Source organism: Trichosurus vulpecula, chromosome 2 (genome assembly GCF_011100635.1).
Source record: "Trichosurus vulpecula isolate mTriVul1 chromosome 2, mTriVul1.pri, whole genome shotgun sequence".
Classification (NCBI taxonomy): domain Eukaryota; kingdom Metazoa; phylum Chordata; class Mammalia; order Diprotodontia; family Phalangeridae; genus Trichosurus; species Trichosurus vulpecula.
In genome coordinates, this window is record NC_050574.1 from 401,380,241 (window position 1) to 401,396,231 (window position 15,991).

Here is a 15,991-nt window from a genome sequence, read left to right on the forward strand (position 1 = left end):
GGTATTCCACAGTGCAAGCTGTTCCACACATGGCCTTTAATGAACAGGAGAACACAGTCTGTACTCTGCCCTTGGCCTTGTTTCAAGCACTGAGTTAAGGTCCAGGTATACAAAGCTCCCTGTGGTACCCAAATCCAGTAGTGGCATCGGATGTTGTGACATATAAAGCCACTGAGACTTCATCTTTGGAGATAGAAGAAAAGGTTGCCAAAACCCTCTATACCACTTCTAATGACACAGTGAGAAGGAAAAGAAGTGGGCAGTGTCAAGGGCTGAGTTTGAAATTTCCAGTCATCAGATAGTGAGTGGCTCATGCCCAGGAACTTAGAGTTGGCTAGCAGAGTTCAGGCTCTCTCATAAATGTCTGGTTGCAATTCCACAACATTTCTGCTCCCCACACTGGGCTCCATGATCACAGTGAGATCAGGCAGGCAAGGCTGGTACCATGCTCATGTCACCATGGAACAAAGAGCTATAAAGTAAAATGGCAAGAGAAGAGTACCTCTACACTCATGCTACACTGAGAAGGAATCCTTATAATGACAATTTACATGAATAGGGGGAAAATCTACCATTCTATTATTATTATTTGCAATTAGAAATTGAGATTTGTGGGGAAAAAACTGAAAAGCTAGAGAAACAGAATTAAAATGGCAAAGACTAATTCCAACATGATCTCCTAAAATAATTTTGTCAGTCTTCACCGTTTCATATCTTAGTCATCCACTAAGGGTTATTAAGAGAAGGATAAAGGCCCTCAGGGATATTGGAATTGGGCTAAGTATCTGATACAATCAAAGATTTAAAGAAGAGAAATATTCTACAAAATAGCTGTTTGCTCTCCTAATTTCCACCCTACCCCCTACCTGCAATCTAGATTTAATGTCAATTTGCCATAAAATAAGGCAAGAACTCCAGGCCCAACGAGAAATATTCTCTTTTGGCACTTGATAAAAGAATCCACGTCCCAGCTCCATCAGTAAGCAGGTCAAATCACTTAACCTCTCTAGGTCTCAGTTTCCTTATGTGTAAAATAAAGAAGTTTTGGACTAGATACTCTTTAAAGTTCCTTTCAACTCTAAAGGTATAATATATGTCCTGAGAGACATTTCAGGGATATGAGAGTAGAAAAAAATATAAAAGAACCAAGAACTGTGAAATACAAAAATAGGGAATAATGAAATAAGGAGTCTGGAAATAAGTTTAGCAGGATTGTTTTGTCTTTGTTTTAGTTTTTTTTTTAATTATCATAGAGGGGATACAAGCTTGATAAGAAAGTATAAATCAAGAATACCAATATATTTTTAAATGCATATGATATGAATAAAGTAAATATATTCCTTGTCCTCCTTAAGTTTTCAATGCATAAAAAGTATATGCTTTTTGAAGAGGGGAGGGGCAGTATAGCTGGGATGGTATTGAGACAGTGAAATCATGCTTTTTCCAGGCTCACTGTTTCCTTTTGCAGGCATTAATGACCAGAATCTTATGTAATTAGCACCTCATAGAATAATTAAATGTCGATTCATTCCTTTGGTATATGCAAGAAATTTTCCTTAATGGTGTTAGAATGAATATTTCCCTTTCCGACTTAGCAACTAAACTAGGGCTGTGGTTCTATTTCAAATTCATTCACAAGTAATAACACATAGTGGAAACATAACAATTTAAGAAACAGGGCGCTAAACTCTAGGAGAAAGTTTGTCATACCTGAAAGTGTTCTTGGTAAGCAAGAGATTTCCATGACAGTATTAATTGGAAAAATATTTTAGCAGCAGTTGAAACAGGAAGTGGAAATTTTTTACACCAAAGGAAAGACTGGTAATTGTGCCAGAAGTAGTAACAATAGTCAACAAGTACTTATTGAGAAATAATACAATGCCGGATACTTAAGAAATAACACTGAAATCCTGGTATTTTTATTCACCAAACTGTAGTGTATTTAAAATAATTTTACTATAAGCAATGCAAACCAAAGTCAGTATACTGAATCTTGCTTTACAAACAACTTACCATAAGGAAACATGTTATATTGAGAGATACTGGAAGTAATCTCATTCATTATGCCAACATCTTAATTTACTAAGCAAATTAAGAAAGATATGATCAGAAAATCATACACAGTGATTAAAGGAAGCAGAAAACTGCTACTAGAAATAAGAATGCTCAGACGCTTGTCAACAGCATTATTTCTTCTGAATTTTAAATCTGACCTAAAGTTCTTGACAATAAAAAAATAAACAAAACCTATGTCTTAGCTATGACATAGTTTACCTACAATAGCTTAATTAATAGTTTCTTATACTAAATTTCAATTATATTTTAAAGAAGGATTAGGATGATTTTTTTTAAGTCATTCTTGATAATCAAGACTAATAAAAGGGAGAGGTTAACCTGAATAGATGCAAATCCACCGATTAGGGCCATAGCTCAACTACTGGATCTGTACTCAGCGTTTTTCTCATTTTCAGGGTAACTTTGCATCTTCCTAAACTTTCCCACTGTTGAGATTTGACCGGGGAGGGGGTGGGGAGGATATAGCCCCAGTGGAGTCAGAGTAGACAGAAGGATGTATTAAAATTCTTAAATTTTCCACAATACCTAGCACAACACAGTGCCTTGCACATAAGAAGTTCTTTATAAAAATAGGATGATATGATATGGTGTGATAGAAGGAGCACTGTATGTGTAGTCAGAAAATCAGCCCAGTTATTTACCAGTATGTGACCTTGGGCAAATCATTTAACATCTTTGAGCCTGAGATTTCTTGTCTAAAAGGAGGGGACTGGACCAGGTGATCCTATAATCCTTTCTACCCCTAAATCATAGTATCTCCTATGACTAATTGATTCCCTTCTAAAGGCATTATTCTTTGACTTGGGGAAAAAAGACATAGCTTACTTAGGTGGTACAGGTATTGAGCCTTGTTAAAAAAAAATGAGCAAGTAAAAATTCCAGATTTTCTTTAAGTATGTTTATTTTAGCAGCAGTAGAAAAAAAAGTAATGACAAGTATTTTCTTTACTTTATAATTTTTTTGCTGAAACAGAAAAAAACCAACAAACTTTAAGATAATATAAAACCATAAGTATGAATAACCTATACTTCATTGCTTTTATTAACCATACCACAGGACAAAAACATTATCTTCATTTACACTTCTCTGGGGCTCAGTTTCTTCTCTAAAATAAGTGGTCTGGACAAGTTCTAAAATTCTAAGATCCTACGACCTTATTGAAAATCAAAATCATGATCCATGAGTGCAAATTAATCTACAGAAAATGCTGCCACCTTCTGGTGAAAAATATTACCAAAGACAGAGGTTTGAAAGACTGCGGAATATTGTAAATGAAGGGAGGAAATCTACTTGTCATTTCTTAGAAGGAAGAGGTACAGGTAAATTTAACTGGCAGCTCTTTAAGAAGAATGCACTATTTCCTTTATTTTAGGTGATTCTTTTACAAAGCTCTAGAGAAATTTCAAAGGACAAAAAAAGTCTCATAGATTTTTCTCCATTAAAGACCATTTTTAGTTATTGTCTTTCACAGATCTTCTTCAGTGGGCATCGTATGTATTTCATGAAACAAGGCAGAAACTGAAAAATTTACCTACATAAAATGTAAGAAATGAAAAGCTTAAGTAGATAGCATATGAGTGGTATAGTATATAAATAGTAGAATACTATTAATAACTGCCAGAAAAATCAGATAAATTGCATAAGATCACAAACTTAAGAGTTGGAAAGGACCTTACAAGCCACCAAATTTAACCTCTTTATAAATGAGGAAACTGAGACTCAGACAGATTAAATGACTCTCATTTTACCAAAGAAGACCCTGGGGTTCAGAGAGGTTTAGTGTCTTGCCTACTACAGCAGGTATCAGATTTGGGATCTGAATTCAGATCTCTCTTAATTTCAAGTTTAATAGTCTTTCTCCTACATCACAGAAAACCTGAAATGGGGCCCTGTCTCTATAACTGTATATAAGCTGACTGCAGGGCAACACTGAGGGGCTCATTATCAGAAGGCTGGCTACTAAGTGATGGATGGGGAGGGGCGGGGAGAGGGAGAATAAGGGTCAGGTTGGGATAGGCAACAGTAAGTTATGAAGATTATCTACTAAGACAGCAAAGAGTTCTTATCTGCATTACCATATCAGTGAAATCAAAGATCTTTTGAATTACTAAAGTTCATGAACAGTCTTCATACTTTTGAAAATAGTAGCTATATAGAGAGAAACAATGTGCTAAAATGGATACAGTTGGCCCCAGAGCCAAAAGACCTGGGTTCAAGTCCACCTCTGATACATGCTAGCCGTGTAACCCTAGGCAAGTCACTTAACTTCTCAGGGTTCCAGTGACTCTATTCATACATCAGATATAAGAAAGAAGGAGAAACACTTTACTTTCAGGTAATGTTACAGTTACCAACTGGTTCTGGGTTTGAGAGATCCCTGTGCTAAATTCTTAGAGCAGGGATTCTTAACTTTTTTTGTATCATGGATCCCTTTGGCAGTCTGGTAAAGCCTGTGGACTCCTCAACATAATGCTGTTAAATGCATTTAATAAAATACAAAGAGATTTTTAAAAAAAGAAAGGAGAAAAATGTTTAATATGCTGAATTTTGACCTATAAAGAAGCTCTTACCCAGACAGCATCTCAAATATTAGAATCCCCAGAGCCCACCAGTCTACTGCTCTTCCATGACCTTTACTTTGTATGACTTCTGGAGCAAGGTATTCTGGTGTCCCACAGAGTGTCCATGTTCTGGAAGAATAATAAATAACAAAGGCAGAAAAATAATCATCAATTTTCCAATATACTTCTCAGTTCCAAAATTTCAAATATTCTTATTGATCCAAAGATACACAATTTCTGAGTAAATATGATTTACCTATAAAGAAATAAGAAAGGAATCTTCCTTTTCCTTGTGGATTTTTCACAAAATTTTTAACAAAAGCAAGAGGTAACCGGCAGCAAACCCACTGTTATTAATGTAGAACAATACAAACAAAAAATGGGCTACTTGATCCTTATGATGGTGTGCCAGGCTTAATTCTCAAGCAGCCTAAGTGAGATATTCAGCGACCTTTTCAAAGGCAAACTCCAATACTTCTGAGCACATTCCTTAACCAGTATATACCACACTAATAAGTGTCAAAGTCATCTGGCATTAGCTGACATTAATGAGATTTTTAAAAAATACTCAATTAAAAATCTGCCTTTGAGAATGAGTAACACTCTTTAGAAAAAGTGCTACTGCTCAAATACTAACATGTCGACATTTTTGTGGAAGCATCTTCTGAGCAAAATGTTTATTATCGTTTCATCTTTAGCTTATCATGCTACTTAGACTGAATACATCGCTTGAGTCTTAGCTTAAACTGGGAACAGTACCAAGTTTTTTGAACCATTAAGAAACAAATGAGTACTTCTGATACAATTCTAATTTCTAGTGCCATCTAACAGCAGACTGAATGCAAGTAAGTGTACTGTCAACACAACTTAGTTCTTGAGTCTTGGGAAAGGGTTAAAATGCTGTGGGTTATTTGAAAAACAAAAATTAAAATTAGAACATTCAATTTTTAAATAATGTATAATCTAAAATGTTATTTTTAAATTTTCAGTTGTGAAGAACATAAAACTACAAACTTCTTAACCTGGCTTTTATAGTTTCTTTAACTTTTCAGGTGACCTTTTGGCCAACTCAAAATTTCATTTCCAATGTAAACTTTGGTTAATTTCATGCAATATGCCTGAAATGAAGAGAGATCTAAGATAGTAATGTCTAACTTCAGAATAGTCACAGAATAACTTGCTTATATTCAATTGGCACTGTTAAAATTTTTTAGATTTTATAGAGGAGATAAGCAATCTTTTCAGTCTAAAAGATCTATTCTGCATCATACAATCCTAAAGAACTAGGATCGAAGAGTAGAAGATACAGGGAGGGGCATTTTTGGCTCTATAAAAGAAGGAACTTTTTATCAATACCCAGTTAAGACTCCCTGACACTGGAAGTGTTTAAACAAAAGCTAAAGGGCTACTTGTAAGGGACGTGGTATAAATTTATTCATGCATCAAGCAAGGAGTTGGACTAATACTAGATTACCAATTAGGGGAGAAGAGGGCACTTGAAGGAGTAGGAAGAATGCAAGCAGAATCTTACGGTGTACATAGTACAAAGGTTGAGGGAAACAAATGAAGTTAGTGGCAACTAACTGTACTGGCATTTTTGCCAGGATATTTAAGAGAGTTGTACTAAGGGACTAGTATCTCTTAGATTACAGCAGCCCACAGACTAATTAACATGTGGTGAGAATTGGTGGTTCATGTGTGCAAAGTACCGGCATTGTAGAACAGGGTAAATAATGCTAGATTTCAAATCAGCAGACTTGTGATCAAGTCTCAGCTGCGTCACTAATTTTTACCTGCGTGATGGCCAAATCATTTTACCTATCTGGGCCTCATATGCCAAATTAGGGAGTTGGACTAGAAGACCTGTGAGACTCTTTCTAAACTCTAAAACTATGACCCTATGGAAGAATGGTTGAGTCTTGGAGGAGAAGGGGGCGGGGGAAGAGGATGCCTACTACCCACACTGTATTTGGTTCCAGGTCTCTTCCTCTGATGCCACCTCTGTGATGTATGGGGATGCATTTTTTCATCAATCCTGCTCATGATTCATGCTGCTTCAGAGACCACAATTAGTACTCACCAGAATTTGCGGGATCTAGCTACTCATACTGCCTAGATGAATTGTACCAGTTGAGTTTAGTCCTCATTTCCCACCCCTAAAGAAAGAAATCCAAAGAGGGTATTGGGCCTCACTCTAAGCTAAACACTTTTTCCATATTTTTGACAAATCATAGTGAACTACTAGGATCTGAAATGTGGCACATTTTTAGAAAGAAAAAATAAACACACACAAACACACATTACTATCTGAGAAAATGTTCTGAGATGTAAATGAGGATAATTTATCTTTTTTTTTTGATGAGAAGAATCTAAATTAGAATCCTTATATCAATGGTGTCAAACTCTGGAAATTACTAACCAATACATGAGAATCTCTATGGCCACATATTTACTTAGAAAATCACATGTTAATATTATCTATGTTCTACTGTATTTTTATTTATTTTGTTAAGTATTTCCAATTACAAATCACTCTGGTTTGGCTTCACCCAGCTGCATGTTTGACCCCTCTGCCTTATATAATCAACACTTATACCAGGGATTTTTTCTTTAGGAATCAAATGTCAATTTCCTATGTCTACTAAACCCCACAGAAATGTGAAATGATGTATCTTTTCTTATTGTTTCACCTAAATTTCTTTCTGCATAACCCTGACTCTTCCCCCTCTCAGAACTATTTATTCTCTATAAATTTTTAAAGGGTAGGAATAAAGAGAAAAAAATAAAACCAATGAACAGAAAAAAAAAATCTGACACAATGTTTAACACTATGGACCCCAACCTCTGCAAAGCAGGAGAGGGAGATGTCTCTTCATATTTTTTCTTTGCTGGTTGGCAAGTTCTTTGTGATTCTGCAGCACTCGCTTTTGATTATGTTGTAGCAGTTGTTATTCTATTTACAGTCATAGTCATGTACTGCATATTGATTTTTTTTTTATATTTACATTATATCAATTCATGTAAGTCTTTCCATGACTTTCTATAGTCACCATCTTTGTCGTTTCTTATAGCACAGTAACATTCAGTTACATCCACATAGCATAATGTGTTTAGCCATTTCCTAATCAATGGGTATCTTTGTTTCTAGTTCTTTGCTACCACAAAAACTGCTGTTATAAATATTTCAGAACATATAGAGCTTTTCTTTTTGTCAATGACCTTTGGGCAGACAATAAGCCTAGCAGTGGAATCTCTGGGTAAAAGAGAATGAACCATTTAAACTTCTTTTTCCCATTATTCCAAACTGCTTCCAGCATGGTCAGGCCCAGGCACAATTCCATCATCATTGCATTAGTGGGCCTGTTTTTACACAATCACTCCTGCACAATTCCAATCTTTTGTTGTCTTTGCCATTTTGCTGGCTGTTCTGATTGCTGGTTATTATTTGAAGTGTTCTTTCACATAATTAATACTTTGCAATTATCTTCTTGAGAAATTTGTTTATATCCTTTGATCATTTATCTAAAGAAAAATGGTTTTTGTTATTATATATGCTAGTTTTCATCATGTCTTGAATAGTAAACACTTAAAGATAAATGATACAAAGATTTTCCCATTCAAAAACTTCCCTTCTTATCCCAGATGAGTTAATTTTATGGAAAAGCTTTTTTATTTCATGTAATAAGAACTATCTATTATGTCTTTCGTAATTGTCTCTATCTTTCGTTTAGTCAAAAAATCATCCATAGCTGTGAAGAGTATATAATCACTTTATTTTCTTATTTAACACTGAATTCAAGGAGTAATGTACACACTTAAAAGAGCAAACAAAAAGTCCATTCTAGTGTTAGATTTAGAAAAAAGCTATGTAACTTTCTACCATTTAGCAAAGCTACCTAAATATCCACAGAATATTTCTCTTATGTGAACTTAATAAAGTCTGTGGGAAATATTTAATTTTATGTTTTTAAAAATAATCTTTTTGATGCTTTTGTTTTTCACATCAGAGTCAATTTCTAATATTGACATGTTTCTGCCTCCACTCCTTACAACCCCTCCCGTATAGCAAAGAAAGATAGTTAAGCTGAAAAGGGATCACAGCTTCCACATTTATTAGTCTTCTCTAGGTTATCTAACCTTTTTAATTCTTTACAATTCTAACACTCTAAAGAACAAACTCTCCACTATCCAATCCCATTTTACCCAATTTCATCCCATATTATGCTCCATTATTATCTTTCAAATCTTCCTAAAATCCCACCTGCACCTGGGACACTTTCTAAATTAAATGGATTATACTTCTATACTCTCAAACAGGTAACAGCACAATACGGTAAACTTAGCCCTTACATATCCTGTCAATGATGCTTTGAAGTTTAATGAGAGCTAGTGTGTAGTGGATACAGATGAGAGTAAGGAAGGCCACCTCTTCTGCCTCTAACACATACTGGCTGTATGATCTAGGATAAGTTGCAACCTCTTAGTGCTCCAAGTGGCTCTAAGATTGTAGCAGATGGGTTCCAGAGACTCACTGATGGAAGGCATTTCTATGCTGAGAGGTCTCCAGAGGTCTCTAGTGAAGTAATCATGAAACCGGGCCAAAAGTAATAACAAGAATCATTCATATTTAAAGAAAGCTGACCCCCATGCCTAGAACTTCCTCCCTCCTCATCTCTACCTCCTGGTTTCCTTGGCCCCCTTCAATTCTTAGCTGTGATTTCATCTTCCATAGGAAGTCTTTTCCAATCCTCCTTAGTGCAATGGTGGGATTCAGCCGGTTTGCACTGGTTCCGTAGAACCAGTATCTATTATAGGTTGAGTTCTGTGAACTGGTTGTTAGCAGGGGCAGGGCCTTCAAACCAGTTGTTAGCGGGGGGTGGGTCCCCAGCAAGGTTCCCTGGAGAACTGGTTGTTAATTTATTTGAATCCCACCTCTGCCTTAGTGTCTTCCCTCTGAAATTACCTCCAATTTATCTCACACACACACACACGCACACACACATTATTCTTGACCCATAGTTAATAATAAATAATTGCTAATTGGTTTGTAAGGTTTGAGGAATTCTTTCTTCACAACAGCCTTGTGAGGTACACAAACTCTGAGAACTTGTGACTTGCCTGTGGTCACACAGATAAGTGACTAAGCCAGTATTCAAAACCAGTTCTTCTGCAAGTCTAGCACAATATCTACTGTTCAACCCTGAGATTATCTTGAGTCCTTGGACTTGTGTACAACATTCACTTATATTTATGCCTTCACTATTTTTGTGTTTCCCACAAAGAATGTAAGCACTTTGAGGTTAGGGACTTTTTCATTTCTGTCTTTGTATCAGAAGTATCTAATACAAATGTCTACTGAATGTATTCTGTAAGAATTTCTATTCTTGATCTGTAGAAAGTGATATCTGATTATAGTAATCAGAAAATTAGATGAAATTAAAAACCATGATTCTACTATATTTCAATCACTTCAGGGTAGTTCTTCCTTTAAATGAATCATTCCAAATGCTTGACTCATTCACTCACTAAAGCCTTAATAAAATACTATCTTGTCTCTGAGATAGAAAATGCTCTTTTCAAGAAGGGTACATTTGGGTTTGTATGAAAGACTCCAAAAGATCCTTGAGGCCTTAACCCCAACTTTCACACAGTTCCATTTAGTGGAAAGAGCACCAGACAGGGGATCAAAGGACCTGAGATAGAGCCAGAGATGTCTTATCCTATTCCCAACTGAGCAATCTTGACGAAGGCATTAGATGCTCTCTGCCTCACTTTAGCAGCCTATAAAATGTGGATAAAATCACTTTTACTGCTGACAGCAGAGATGTGAGGTTGAAAGCTATATTAATGACAAAAGTGTTTAAGAAAGATAGCCCAGTATAAATCTGAGATGTTACTATTATCAAGTCGACATTTTTACCTTGTACCTTCCATGGATAAAGGATCAATAAATATAGAAGGAGCATATGTAGTATGATTTGGTCCCTACCCTCAAAGAACTCACAATTTAGCTGGGAAGACAAAACAGGTCATCTGAAATAACTAGGTATCAACTGTGTACTAAAACAATGCAGAACTTACTTTCAATTAAGAATGGGCAGATTAGCATGGGCAGGAGAAAAGCTTTAGAGCTAGAAAAGACTTTAGGTCATCTAGTCACACCTCACAATTTTAAGTGAGTAAAATCAAGTTCAAGTGAATAACTTGCCCTTCCCTCAAGTCACCCTATAAGTTAGCGGAAGGGCTGAAACTAAAGCCTAGGTCCCCTGACTCTGAATGCAGTGCCCTCTACTATATCCTTCACTGACTCCCAAAGAATGGATGATAAGAACACTAAACACAAGGAGATCAGAGAAGCTACTACAACAATCCAGGCAAAGGCAGAGATGGCATCCTTAGTGTTCAGACATCACCTGTGATGTCATTGGTCTTCTTTGAAAACAAAGGACAAACAGCAACTACTACTACTAGAACAGCATGAAATACAGAGAGGACAGTTTGGATGAATCACAAAGTGTAGAATGAGGACTAACGTCCAAGCATAGGAAGATAGATTGGGGCCAGGTTGTGTAAGACTTTAAATGGTAAACAAAAAATTTTATCCTAAAGGAAATATGTAATGAAAGAAAGTGGGCCATGGGCAGCTAGGAGGTACAATGGATAGAGCATCAGGCCTGGAGTCAGGAAGACCTGAATTCAAGTCTGGTCTGAGATACTTACTAGCTGTGTGACCATGTGCCAGCCACATGACCCTGTTTGCCTCAATTTCTTCATCTGTAAAATGAACTAGAGAAGGAAATGGCAAACCACTCCAGTATCTTTGCCAAGAAAACCCTAAATGGGGTCACAAAGAGTTGGACACAACTCAGCAACAACATAGCAGTACCATATCTGAAACTATACTACAAAACTAATTGGTTCTGATTAAAAAATAGAGAGTTTAATCAGTGGGACAGATTAGGTATACAACATGCAGAAGCAAATTAGCATAGTAGCAAAGTGTTTGATAGACCCAACTAGTGGGGTAAGGATTGACAATTTGACAAGAAGTGCTGGGAAAACTAGAAAGAACTCTGGCCAAAATTACACCTCACACCTTAAACTAAGGTAAATTCCTAAATGGATACATGATTTAGATATAAAAGGCCACATTATAAACCAATTAGAAGAACAAGGAAGAAAAATACCTATTGTAACTATAGATAGGCTGTTTGACCAAACAAGGAATAGAGATCACTGAAAGTAAAATGGACAATTTTTAATATGTAAAATCAAGAGGTTTTTGCACAAACAAAATTAATGCAATGAAAATTGGAAGAGGAAAAATGAAATGGGGGAAAATTTTGAAGTAACTATTTTCTGATAAAAGGTCTCATATTCAAGATATCTAAAGAAATGATTTTACTATATAAGGACAAAAGCCAATTCCCAAGACAAATTATATGAAAAAGCTCTACAAGGAAGAAATCTAGGCTATCAACACATATTTGAAAAAAATGCACCAAATCACTAATAATTAGAGAGATACAAATTAAAATAACTCTGAGCTTCTATCACAGACCCATTAAATGATCAAACAATATCAAAAAATGGAAAAGGGCAATTGTTGGAGGACTGTGGAAAAATATACGCATTGATCCTGCCATTCTAGAAAACAATCAAATTAAGGAATTTGAATCTAATGAAATGTTATTGTGCCATATGAAATAAAGAAATGTTTATTTTTAGACACACCTGAAAAAACAATTTATACAACAACAATAACACAGAAAAGAAAAAACAATAAAGAAAGCATAACACAGTAAAGGAAAACAACCAAGAAAACTAAGAACTCTACTAAAGAGATCTGGTGAAATACAGCTACCTACCTCCTGACAATGAGATGATGAACTAAGTCAACGTGCAGAATGCGATTATATATTTTAGGACATGGCCAACGTATTACGGATTTGACTTTCTTGACCATGCATATTTGATATTAGTATTTTGTTTTTCTTTCAATTGTTTTTTGGAAGGGAAGAATTAGGAGGAAATAGGGGATTAGCAAACTAGTCATTAAAATTTTAAAAAAGGGTCACTGAAGGATTTTTTTATGATTCACAAAAGAGAACAGAAGGAAAATCAGTAGTTAACAGAACAATGGTGAAAATAATTTGTTGTATATGTGGAGGGACAAATGTTTTATGTAGTGCAGATGTTCCGTAGCATGTGCATTCCTTTTGTACTTATCTGTTTTGTATACAGAAATGCTTATTTTAATGGGTTTTAAATTCAGAATGAAAAAAATAAACTTTTAAAAGAATGAATAGGGTTCATATTTAAAAGTCCTGAATATTTTGCCACACATTGTCCTGTGATAAGTATTCTTATATGCTAACACAGGAGGTTGGCCCCTTCTTCAAGGACCTTTCCCTTCAAGGACCACTACCCTTGGACAAAATGGTCATTTTCAAATGGCAGCCGGTGACTTGAAGGTTTCCTAACCAGTGACAGAAAGAGAATAAATAGTAAGGAGGGAGAATACAGTGCTAGGTGGGCTAGGGAGGGGAGGAAAAGATAATCGATGGCACATCTAAGTGCAGATGCCCTATATACACTATATACAGTGAACATATAGAACAGGAACTCTGCTGATGGGTCACAAATTGAGATTTAAAATTGGAAATGTTTGAAGCCACAGGAGAAATAGACTTAAGAGATCAGTTATCCTGATCTGGAGTAAAATTATTATTTTCATTCACTCTGAGCCAGGAGGGTCCAAAAAGTAACCATTGAGTGGTGCTTGGGGAGGGATCTACTGTCCAATCAATGAGATCCAGAGTGAACTGGGTTTAAGGCATGGTCTTTGAGAAAGGAAATCTAGCCAGTACATCCCAGTCACTTGAACATGCTTGACCTATAACACAGAGTAACCCAATACCTTCTTTTGGGACACTTCGAATTGTTAGGAACTTTACCCTGAAATAAAGCTTAAATTTGCCTCTGTAATTCCCACCCACTACGTCTGGTTCTCCTTCTAATACCAAACAGAAAAAACCTAATTCTTCTTCCACATAGCAGCCCTTCAAATTTCCTTAAGTGAGAGATGGAGAAAAGGTTAGGCTAAAAGCCAAATGAGACTCAAACAAAGGGTGGGAGATTAAGAAGTTAAGATTAGCATTTACAATTTGTATATGAAAATTATAAGAGGAAAATATGTAACTGTAAGTCAAAAAGCCTCTGCGTTGAGATTAATTTTCTTTAATTATTATTTATTTAATGTTTTTAGTTTTCAGCATTGATTTTCACAACAGTCTGAATTACAAATTTTCTCCCAATTTCTACCCACCCCCCACTCCAAGATGGCATATATTCTGATTGCCTCATTCCCTAGTCAGCACTCCCTTCTGTCACCCCACTCCCCCACATCCCCTTTTCCCTTACTTTCCTGTAGGGCAAGATAGATTTCTATGCCCCATCGCCTGTATATCTTATTTCCTAGTTGCATGCAAATACTCTTTTTTGGACATGTGCTTTTCAAACTTTGAGTTCCAAACTCTCTCCCCTCTTCCCTCCCCACCCACCCTCCCTGAGAAGCCAAGCAATTCAACAAAGGCCACATGTGTATCATTATGCAAAACCCTTCCACAATACTTATGTTGTGAAAGACTATATTTTGCTCCTTCCTATCCTATCCCCCTTTATTCAATTTTCTCCCTTGACCCTGTCCCTTTTCAAAAGTGTTTGCTTTTGATTGCCTCCTCCCCCTATCTGCCCTCCCTTCTATTGCCCCCCCTTTTTTATCTCCTTCCTCCTTTCTTCCTGCGGGGTAAGATTCCCAATTGAGTGTGTATGTTATTCCTTCCTCAGGTCAAATCCAATGAGAGCAAGATTCACTCATTCCCCCTCACGTGCCCCTCTTCCCTTCCTACAGAACCACCTTTTCATGCCACTTTCATGTGAGATAATTTACCCCATTCGATCTCTCCCTTTCTCCCTCTCTCAATATATTCCTCTCATCCCTTAATTTGATTTTATTTTCTTAGATATCATCCCTTCATATTCAACTTACCCTGTGCCCTCTGTCTCTGTGTGTGTGTGTGTCCGTGTGTGTGTACGTGTGTGCATGTGTATGTGTGTATGAAAGTGTGTGTGTATATTCCCTTCAGCTACCCTAAAACTGAGGTTTCATGAATTATACACGTCATCTTTCCATGTAGGAATGCAAACAAAACAGTTCAAATCTAGTAAGTCCCTTATGACTTCTCTTTCTTGTTTACCTTTTCATGCTTTTCTTGATTCTTGTGTTTGAAAGTCAAATTTTCTATTCAGCTCTGGTCTTTTCACTGAGAAAGCTTGAAAGTCCTCTATTTTGTTTTGTTTTAAGTCTATATTTTGACTTGGAGCATGATACTCAGTTTTGCTGGGTAGGTGATTCTTGGCTTTAATCCTAGCTCCATTGACCTCCAGAATATCATATTCCAAGCCCTTCAATCCCTTAATGTAGAAGCTGCTAGATCTTGTGTTAACCTGATTGTGTTTCCATAATACTCAAATTGTTTCTTTCTGGCTGCTTGCGGTATCTTCTCCTTGATCTGGCGTCTCTGGAATTTGGTGACAATATTCCTAGGAGTTTTCTTTCTCGGATCTTTTTCAGGAGGCTATCGGTAGAGTCTTTTAATTTCTATTTTATCCTCTGGCTCTAGAATATCAGGAGGTTCTCCTTGATAATCTCTTGAAAGATGATATCTAGGCTCTTGTTCTGATCATGGCTTTCAGGTAGTCCAATAATTTTAAAATTATCTCTCCTGGATCTATTTTCTAGGTCAGTGGTTTTTCCAATGAGGTATTTGACACTGTCTTCCATTTTTTCATTCCTTTGGTTCTGTTTTATAATATCTTGATTTCTCATAAAGTCACTAGCTTCCACTTGCTCCAATCTCATTTTTAAGGTAGTATTTTCTTCAGTGGTCTTTTGGACCTCCTTTTCCATTTGGCTAATTCTGCCTTTCAAGGCATTCTTTTCCTCATTGGCTTTTTGGAGCTCTTTTGCCATTTGAGTTAGTCTATTTTTTAAGGTGTTATTTTCTTCAGTATTTTTTGGGGTCTCCTTCAGCAAGTCATTGACTTGTTTTTCATGGTTTTCTCACACCACTCTCATTTCTCTTCCCAATTTTTCCTCTACTTCTCTAACTTGCTTTTCCAAATCCTTTTTGAGCTCTTCCATGGTCTCAGGCCAGTTCATGCTTTTCTTGGAGGTTTTTGATGTAGGCTCTTTGACTTTGTTGATGTCTTCTGGCTGTATGTTTTGGTCTTCTTTGTTACCAAAGAAAGATTCCAAAGTCTGAGTCTGTTTTCGCTGCCTGGCCATGTTC

General features: G+C 36.3%; 1 protein-coding gene across 4 annotated transcripts in view; it reads right to left on the reverse strand.

Moving 5' to 3' along the window:
• The window catches only part of PRKX (protein kinase X-linked), a 143,459-nt gene that overhangs the window by 21,831 nt on the left and 105,637 nt on the right, over positions 1 to 15,991 (reverse strand). For all 4 annotated transcript variants that reach the window (XM_036746015.1, XM_036746018.1, XM_036746017.1 and 1 more), the window contains exon 4: positions 4,647 to 4,766. In XM_036746015.1, the coding sequence (XP_036601910.1) occupies positions 4,647 to 4,766 (120 nt within the window). The remainder of the gene's footprint in view (positions 1 to 4,646; positions 4,767 to 15,991) is intronic.